At 38.7% G+C, this 10,000-nt stretch overlaps 2 protein-coding genes across 2 annotated transcripts in view; both read left to right on the top strand.

Moving 5' to 3' along the window:
- LOC113829933 (uncharacterized) overlaps positions 1-1,590 on the top strand; it is a 7,857-nt gene extending 6,267 nt beyond the window's left edge. The window contains exon 7 of the mRNA XM_070117140.1: positions 132-1,590. Within this exon, the coding sequence (XP_069973241.1) occupies positions 132-974 (843 nt within the window). The 3' untranslated portion in view covers positions 975-1,590. The remainder of the gene's footprint in view (positions 1-131) is intronic.
- A 1,469-nt stretch (positions 1,591-3,059) lies between these two features.
- Positions 3,060-10,000, top strand: part of LOC113829932 (zinc finger protein 271) — a 33,645-nt gene continuing 26,704 nt past the window's right edge. The window contains exons 1-3 of the mRNA XM_070116804.1: positions 3,060-3,414; positions 8,056-8,127; positions 9,137-10,000. The exon at positions 9,137-10,000 is cut by the window's right edge and continues 301 nt beyond it. Coding sequence (XP_069972905.1) covers positions 9,171-10,000 — 830 coding nt within the window. The 5' untranslated portion in view covers positions 3,060-3,414; positions 8,056-8,127; positions 9,137-9,170. The remainder of the gene's footprint in view (positions 3,415-8,055; positions 8,128-9,136) is intronic.

Genomic DNA, 10,000 nt, shown 5'->3' on the forward strand with positions numbered 1-10,000 from the left:
ATCTATTTACACACACACACACACGCACTTATATATATATATACATACATATATATATATATATATATATATATATATATATATATATATATATATATATATATGCCCCTTTTCTCTTTGTGAACCTGAAGGGGGCACGCGCAGCCCACCCGGAGCGTGCCGGTCGACCCCCAGACAGGAGCATGGTTCTGCCGCACAGTGTTCCGGAAAGAACGAACAGGGCCCCGGGAGCAGCTGGCAGGAACAGGTCTCGTCGGGGAAGAGCAACAGGTGATGATTTCCTGGAAGCAGCATGGTGGGGCGAGTCGCTACGAACAGCAGGCAGGAGGAGCCATTCTTCACAAGGAGCTGGCAGGGACGGGATTCTTGGGGGAGAAGCTACCGGCACTAAGTCCCTGCAAGGAACAAGAAGACGGGGCGCGTCTCTGCAGGTAGCGGGCAGAAAGGGCAAGTCTCCCCTGGCAGCTGGTAGGGACAGCCATCGAGAAGTAACGAGCAGTGACGAGCAGTCAGCAGGATGGAATGAGTTTCTGCGAGCAGCAGGCAGGAGGGGTGAATCTCTGCCAGCAGTTGGTAGAGACAGGCCTCGAAGAGAAGCAACGAGTAGTGACGAGTCTTTGCAAGCAGCAAGCAGGAGGGGCGAGTCTCTGCAATCAGCTGAAGCAGCAAGCAGTTACGAGTCTCTGCAATCAGCTAGTAGGGACAGGCTTCGAGGAGAAGCAACAAGCAGTGCCGTGTCCCTGCAAGCAACAGGGTGGTATGAGTCTCTGCGAGAAGCAGGCAGGAGGAGCGAGTCTCTTCAAGCAGCTGGAGAAGCAACAAGCAGTGATGAGTCTCTGCAAGCAGCACTTAGGTGGCACAAACCTCCACGGGCAACTGGCAGATACAGGTTTCGGAGAGAAGCAACAGGTAGTAATGAGTATGTGCGAGCAGCGGACAGGTGGGAAGACCCTATGCAAGCAGCAGGCGGATGAGATGAGCTTATACGAGCAGCAGGCAGCAGGGGCGAGTCTGCGCAATCACCAGGAAGGAGGGGCGAGTCTGCGCAACCACCAGGCAGGAGGGGCGAGTCTGCGCAACCACCAGGCAGGAGGGGCGAGTCTGCGCAATCACCAGGAAGGAGGGGCGAGTCTGCGCAACCACCAGGCAGGAGGGGCGAGTCTCTGCGAGCAGCGGACAGGCGGGATGGGTATGTGCGAGCAGCAGGTAGAAGGGGCGAGTCTTTGTAAGCAACAGCCATTATGGGCGGGTCTATGCGAGCAGCAGGCAGGAGAGATGAGTCTCTAAGAGAAGCAGGCAGGAGGGCCGAGTCTGTGCAAGCAGGCAAGAAAAAAAGTGTTTGTGCGAGATAGTAAATGCTGAACAATTCCAGTATGTGTGGATTTCTTGTTTACATTTTGAGATAGCTGAGGTCTACGTCGCTTAACCCCTAAAAGGCGGGCAAACAGCACCTGTGTCAACTGGAATGAGAAGGTAGCCTCTGTGCAAAAAAGCATTCTCTCTAACTCCATCACTCCCTCTTGAATATCCATTATAGTATACACAGATCTCTCTCTCTCTCTCTCTCTCTCTCTCTCTCTCTCTCTGTCTCTCTCTCTCTCTCTCTCTCTCTCTCTCTCTCTCTCTCTCTCTCTCTCTCTCTCTCTCTCTCTCCCTCTCTCTCCCTCTCCCTCCCTCCCTCCCTCCCTCCCTCCCTCTCTGTCTCTCTCTCTCTCTCTCTCCCTGCCTCTCTCTCTCTCTCTCTCTCTCTCTCTCTCTCTCTCTCTCTCTCAACTCCTAAAATTCTTTCTATTCTTTAGTCCCCAGTGTAAATTTCTAGCCAATGTCATATATTATAATATGACCTATATCATTTATTATATCAACAAAAAGCCAAGATCATAACCGATACAATTAAAAGAAATAAAATGAACTGGTATTTTTTATCACTATTAAATTCTCACATTATAGTGATAAAAAGATTATATAATAAACACACGTATATACCCACAAAAAATTATATAATAAACACACGTATATACCCACAAAAGATTATATAATAAACACACGTATATACCCACAAAAGATTATATAATAAACACGTATATACTCGTGCATTGGCTAAACTATTATTATTCATTGCCTTATTATTCAACATATAACCTAATTCTAACATTACTGAAATTAGAATATGGAATATTATAAGGATACCACGAGTTGTTCAGTTAGTTCCACAAGAGTCAAAACACTTTTAATTACTTCACTTCTACACATCCATCTCAACAAAATTGTTTTTAAATAATCAGACTTCCTGTTTTTGTGAGGAAAAAATAAAACATGTAAGCACTGGGAATAAGGTCATTAATGCCGTGACCTCTTATTACCATATCGCCTCCTAGTGAATTCAACAGCAACAGACATTATTACTGGCTCTCTCTTGAATATCCATTATAGTACACAGATCTCTCTCTCTCTCTCTCTCTCTCTCTCTCTCTCTCTCTCTGTCTCTCTTTCTCTCTCTCTCTCTCTCTCTCTCTCTCTCTCTCTCTCTCTCTCTCTCTTTTGGCCCATATAGTTGGACATGAAAAGCTGTTAAATCAATTCGCCAATAATTATCTAACATAAATAACAAAGGAATAAAATAAAAGGCACTAACAAAACTCTAAATGTATCTAAAGATAAATAGTTAAGCGACGGAGGGACTTAAACAAGAGACAGCAATTACAAGGCTAATGGCGGAATAAGGTGAGCTGTGGTGCCATCATTTTAATCATTTGGCCTAAATGGAGTCAGATCAAAATAAAAATCGTTCTCGTATAATGTAATAACATATATAATAAACTGAAAAAAATCTGTCAATATGATTTCATTATCATTAAACATGTGAAATAAAACAACTCTAAAAGGAGAATTTTCATGAACTGTCAGGAGTTTTTAGGCTCGCTTAACGAAGGTGTGTCTATTTTTAGATTTATCCATTTATTTCTATACGTCTATGTATGTATGTGAGCAAAGGCGTTCATATTAGAATTTCGATCCCAAGAAACAGTAAAAAAAAAAAACTTTGTGTTCGTTTTCAGTTTCCAGGTATTGGTGAAAACGTTTGCGTTAGTTGTCCTCCGCGGATTTGTTGACACGGAACAGCTGATCGTGACTCGAATAGCAGACGAGATGCCTTTACGCTGCATGTATGGACACCTGAGAGTAAACAATGCCTCCCAGGACTTATCGAAGTTAATGAAAATCAAAATGGAAAGCATTCAAATTGATCCGAGGGAAGATCCTGGTATACAAAAGGAAATAGAAGACCCGCTTTCAAAACACCTACTAAACAAAACAGAATAATTTTCAAACTTGCCGCCAAACCAAGAAGCCGACCATCACCACACAGAACCACAACAAACATCAACAACAGCAGAGGACACCGAAACGCAAGTAAAACCCAACAAAATGTAGTTTTGGTACAATTAACAGATTTTTATACTTCAACTATCAATAATCCAGTTAGATTTATGGTAATTTTACAGAATAGTTCCGCCTAACAGATCGCGACTATTTTGGTGTCGATGGATTCCTCTCACTCTACCATCCAAATACAGAAAATCATTGTGTGTACACCGTCCCCCCATTAGCGACTATCTTGCCCCCAGATAGCAGGAGAAGGCATGAAAAGTTCCAGAAAAATTCGGGGTAAAATTTGGATTATATACAGAGAATCAGTCACTTGTCTAATGCAGGGGGCTGTGCCCCCAGCGACCCCCTAACCTCTGAAATGTAAGGAAAACCTAAGCATAGAAAGGTATTTTGAAGTGATGGGGCAAAGTAGGGGTATAAGTTGCTTATAGCGACGCACATAGATAAAGGGAAATGGACACCGCCATCTGATAGAGCAAAAAAAAATAGAATAGGACACAACATAGCTACAGTGGCCCTCTCCTTTGCAGGTCTACAATTGGGTAACTAAGGAAGTGTATGGTCAAATTGTACTGTTTGTTTGTTTACATGTAATGTCCTTGAAAGTTGAAGGATGCAAGGGGGGGGGGGAGGCAGGAGACAGCGTACGACCAACATCTGGTATTCCTGCCGTGAATACGTGGAGGACTTTTTGTTTTCCTGGGCAGAGATTGGTGAGCAACCACCCCCCCATGGGGTGTCACAGGAGGCATTAGACAATATCGTAACTGATTCTACATATATTAATTTACTCTGCAAGAATGCAGGGGGTTGTGGGGGTTCTGCACTACAATATGATAGAAAGAGAGAAAGGAATCCATCGATATCATAATAGTTGATATCTGTTTGGCAGATCTATCCTGTAATATTACCAAACTTACAGACGCTATAAACAAATTAGAATTTCAATAATAAATTAAAGAAAACACTGAGAGTCCTGGGAACAGGAAAGCCAATTAGGTTTGAAGAGGCAATAAGGTTTGAAGTATATGATCTGCTTGAAGTAAAAAATTTATAACTAGTAAGAATAAACAAAGACATAGTACATGTAATGGGTTTAATCATATATTCAAAGAATGCAATAATGAACTGCACTGTTGTTACTGCAAGGAAAACCATGCACCAAATTACAAAGCATGTAAAATTCACAAAATAGGACACGAAATAAATAGAAGCTACTCACTACTAAATTAACTAGATAAAAAACAACTATAACAGTTGAAACCATTAATAACCAAAGAGCAAAAACAACAAAATGACACACTAAGAGAAGTAACCAGAAATGATGACAAGCAAGTTGAAAGTAACTCACAAAACAAAGTAAAAACAAAACACAAATTACCTTTCAAAATACAAAACTAACACATGCACAAACTTTAAACCAAGAACAGAACCAGCATATGTACAAATTTTAAACGAAGATCAGAGCCAAACTTGATCAGAGAACCTCGGCTAACCAAAAGAGACAAAGAACACAAAGAAGCAACACCAAATACAACAGAAGAAACAACACAGAAGACCAAACATACTCCAAGAGAGAAACAAAGTTTTGACAGAAAAGACACAGATGAGAACATAACAGAACAAGCACCAATAACATGATCATTACCAACACCCATACAAGACCAGACACAAAACAAGCATTAGTAGAAATTGTTCCTGGAAGGCAGATACCAACTTGATACTCTTAATAAGAGAAGTTTTGAAATAAAATGCCTTCATTTGAAACAGCTGAACCTTGATAACAAAGTCAGGTTTATCAGTCATGGTCTCTGTACACCTTTCTTACATCCCACAACTCTATTAAGTTCCCAGTTAAATTTTGAGACCAACGTTCCTTTCAACATACCTAACGATTGATGGAGGGACACAAGAATTGACAGCTTATGGGTATTGCCTCATAATATCAGTTTGTGTATCTGGCAGCACCTTCATAGGCAAACTGTTGATACTTTGCTAAACTTTAGGTGAAATTTGTACAAAGCATTGTCTGCTGTTTCTCCATTTTGGACATCACACTAAGCAAAGTTTACAGAGCAAACCTCGCCCACGTGGATGGGGCATAACCAACATTGAGTGAACAGTCAGCACACAAAATTGCTTAAATTTGTGAAGTGAAAGCTTTATGAATTTGGCTCTTGAACTAGAACCAGGGGATGTGCCTGGCACAAGAATGTAATTAATTATGAATATCAGACATAAAGACAGCAACACCAAGATTACCTATACTCCAAACAAGCACAAAATAAAGAAATGGACAGACAGACAAAGGAACCCGAATACCACTGTACACACCAGAAACAAGTACCTTGAAAGAAAATAGAGTACTTTCACATTTGTCAAACCAATCACTCACTTCAAATTTCAATAACACACCAAAATTCACAGAAGCACTAAACAAACCAAATTTCAAAAGCATATAATAGAAAATTCCCAAAGAATCATGGAAGATGGTAAAGCCATAAGATTTAAAATGATGGATTTTAAGAAATTTGGAAACGACACCTATCACAAAGTCGCGGATGAAGACTCTTTCCCTGAAATCTCTTTCAAACACATCTAACACTCATCATAAAGTACAACTCGGTTATTAGCCTTGATAACCTGGGAGGGCATGAAACCTATCAGGAAAATTGTGGGGTAAAAGTGAATCATTAAAGTAAAACTATCGGTAATTTATTAAACAAGAGAAATAAAACATATTGAGATTACTTCTGGAATTTCTTTGATTATTAAGTAATCACAGTCTGCAGAGCTAGGTAAACAAAAAATGACAACCTTGAAATACAAAATTACAAAATCATAAGAAAAGACAGGACAAAACAAGGAGGTTAACTATTTATATACAAAGAAATATAAAATATTTTAATAATCAGCCTGAGAGATAGACAACAACTTTTTGTATAATATTTGCTACAAAAAAAATAAAGTGTATTGATTCCCCCCCAATCCCTTGCTCGTAGTTGTCATGGTCGGGCTTAGGAGATGGAGACTTGAGGCCAAATGTAGCAGACTATCCCTACTTTGGGTCTCAGCCCTCGCTTCAACTAATCTTGCATTGTCTTTTCTTCTCCCCCTTTCCTTTTCCCTTTCTTCATCCCCTTCTGTCCACTTCCTAAGGTGTGAGAGCCTTGCAAAGAGGATGAAAGGCTGGTTTTGTGTCTCGGGAGGCATGCATATGGTATTGCCTTGATTAATTGCCTAGCCCTTACCCTTTAGGGGGACCCTGAGGGGTAGCTCATTTCCTTTCCCCACTTATTACGGGCTCACCATTGCCAATACTGAAATTTTGGGGGCCATCAAGGCTTGCCCATTCATCAACAAGCCTATCTAAATTTGATTTCATGGGTTTCCCAACCCCTGCCTCTTCTCTGACCATGGCTCCAAACACTGATACTAATACTCCATCCTTGATGTTTACTTACAACTCTATCCATTCCAAACCACCCACCCAGGTCATTACCTTCAGAATGCACCTCTTCCCCTCCCAGCATTCTCCACTCCATCTCCTACTGCACTGTCTTCTCATTGTCAACCCCCTCCTCTGTTATTACTACTCTTCCTCTTTATTGTCCCCCACTGTACATCATTATTCTGCAGCATCCCATCTTATGCCTGCCCTCATCCAACCCAACCAGACATTGTCACTCCACAGCCCACTGCCCTCTATATGCCCAACCTAGTCATGACCATTCAAATTGCCCTGCTCAGTCACGTACATGTCCCAATTGTGGTGGCTCCCATAATATATTTTATAGGAGCTGCCCTGCTAATAAGTTCAAATGTCTGAGTGAGGCCAGATGGGAAGCAACAAGGTTTTGTCTCTCTACCTATTCCAAAACTGCCCTTTGCTCTGCTCCCATCCCACCTTCTCAAGATGTCTCGTCATCTTTCCAAGTACAAATTACTTTTCCAGTCTAAATCCAGATACTCCAGTCTCTACCATTTCTCCAATGCCTACCTATCCTCCTCCCTCAGCCTGTTCCGCCAGATAACCTAAACGTTTCATTCCATCTTTGCCTGCCACATCATCTGCACCCTCCTATTCCACTGCTCCTCAAACATTATCTGCCCCTTTTCTCCTCCTCACAAGAAAGCCTTTGTTTCTCAGACCTCCCTACCCAATTTTCCTCCAGAACCTCTTGAAGACATCCAGAAATTCATAAACATGGTTCAGGAGAATGATCTGCTCTCTCATCCCCCCTCCGCTCCTACTGTTCTTGTTCCCTCTACATTCAAAATATTTGCCAATATCCATCCTCCATCTCAATTTCCCCCTTACCCTCTTCCTCCCACTCTCTCCCAACAAACCTCATCCTTTTCTCCATGTGCACCATTTCCTCATCATTCCCCATTATCCTTACTGCTCCCACCTGGATGTTCACGTGAATCCCTACTGTCACAACAGTGTTCTGTGGATCCCTCTCTTCCTAACTTTCTTTCAGTTGCTTTGCCACCATCTTCAGGCCCCTCATCTCAAGTTGTTGTTTTATGTAAAAGAGGAAGTTACCAGTTCTTTAACACTTTATATTACAAACTTGAGAAGTGATTATTGATTCTTTGAACAACTAGCAGCTGATTTAGCATCATGGAATGTGGAATTGACTATTTAATCCATTGCAGGAATTCATAGCTGTTACAAGATGTTACAGATGCAGCGTATGATTTTGCAGATACATAGACTGGCTTGAAGACGTAAGTAGTGTTATTGTTATTGTTGTGTCACAGTAATATTATTTGCTTTTGATATATGATATTATTATTCTAATTGCAGTTATAATGTTGTCAGAATTAGTATTTTATGGTATTATTATATCATTGTCATTATTTTTGTTAAATTAATTTTGTCACACATTGAGAAGGGAAGAATGACAGTGAATAACTTCACAGGTAGCACACCTTTTGCATTGTCATATTTATTCCCATTCATGCCATTATAATATTTTGCTAATTGCCTTGTACAATCTAGATAGTTATTTTCCTATTCTTATTCTGTTATTATTACTGCTGTAAAATTCTGTGACTAGATTAGTTTGACAGAAAATATAGCTTTATCTCTCTTTCTCTCTGTGTATACCTCTCTTTTTCTCTGCCATTTTTTCTCTTGATCAAATTTTTTTTCTCTCTCTTTCTCACTTCAACCTCCATACTGTAATATTAATATCAGTTTTGAAGGATAGATGTTTTGTGAAATATATTTGGTAATGAACACAAGCACAAACACAATCACGTGTACACAAAAATGAAAATGAAACTAGCCACAATATATATATTATATATATATATATATATATATATATATATATATATATATATATATATATATATATATATATATATATGTAATATATATATTTATATATTTATATTTATATTTATATTTATATATGTGTATATATGTATATATATATAAATATATATATATATATATATATATATATATATATATATATATATATATATACATATATACACATATATATAAATATATATATATATATATATATATATATATATATATATATATATATATATATATATATATATATATATATATATATATATATATATATATATATATAATATGTATAGGTATATATGTATGTAACAACTTATCCATCCTTCACTTTGGTGTACCACTGTCCAGAGTTGTATTTTTTTACTTTTGTATGTGATTCCTTAGTAATTAATGTTTCTTTTTCAGCTGTTATTGTAATTGTGTTAGTTCATATATCATCATGGATGACTCAACTTTGGAGACAGAAGGATATGACAACACTAATGAATTCATATCTGTTAAAGAGGAGATAATCGAAGATGTCAGTGTGGAAAATTGTCAGGAAATAAAAAAAGAAGTTATCAGTTATGAAGGTGAAGAAAATGCCATCTTTATAAAGGCTGAAAATAAGACAAGTACGAGTGAGTGTCCCGAAATTGCTGATGGGGAAGCAAATAAGAGTGAGAAAAATGCCATCTTTATAAAAGCTGAAAATAAGACAAGTACAAATGAGTGTCCCAAAATTGCTGATGTGGAAGCAAATAAGAGTGAGGAAAATGCCATCTTTATAAAAGTTGAAAATAAAATAGATAAAAGTGAGTGTCCTGGAAATGCTGATGTGGAAGTGGATAAGAGTGAAGAAAATGCCATCTTTATAAAAGTTGAAAATAAAATAGATAAAAGTGAGTGTCCTGGAAATGCTGATGTGGAAGTGAATAAGAGTGAAGAAAATGCCATCTTTATAAAAGCTGAAAATAAGACAAGTACAAGTGAGTGTCTTGAAATTGCTAACGTGGAGGCAAATAAGAATAGCTCAGATGTTCTGATGTGTGATTATGAAGATCCATTAAAAATAATGCCATTTGTGGTCAAAGATTGTGGGAATGTAAACTCTTCAGAAGGTGGTCAAGAGGCATCTCAGAATTTTAAGGAAAAAGTAACACACTTAACTCTCGATAAAAAGGGAAAGAGTTTTGTCTGTGAAGTATGTTGCAAAACTTTTTTATATAATGGTCATCTCTTACTTCACATGAGTGTGCATACAAAGAAACACAGCTGTGAAGTTTGTTG

The sequence above is a fragment of the Penaeus vannamei genome, chromosome 39, assembly GCF_042767895.1.
Source record: "Penaeus vannamei isolate JL-2024 chromosome 39, ASM4276789v1, whole genome shotgun sequence".
NCBI lineage: Eukaryota > Metazoa > Arthropoda > Malacostraca > Decapoda > Penaeidae > Penaeus > Penaeus vannamei.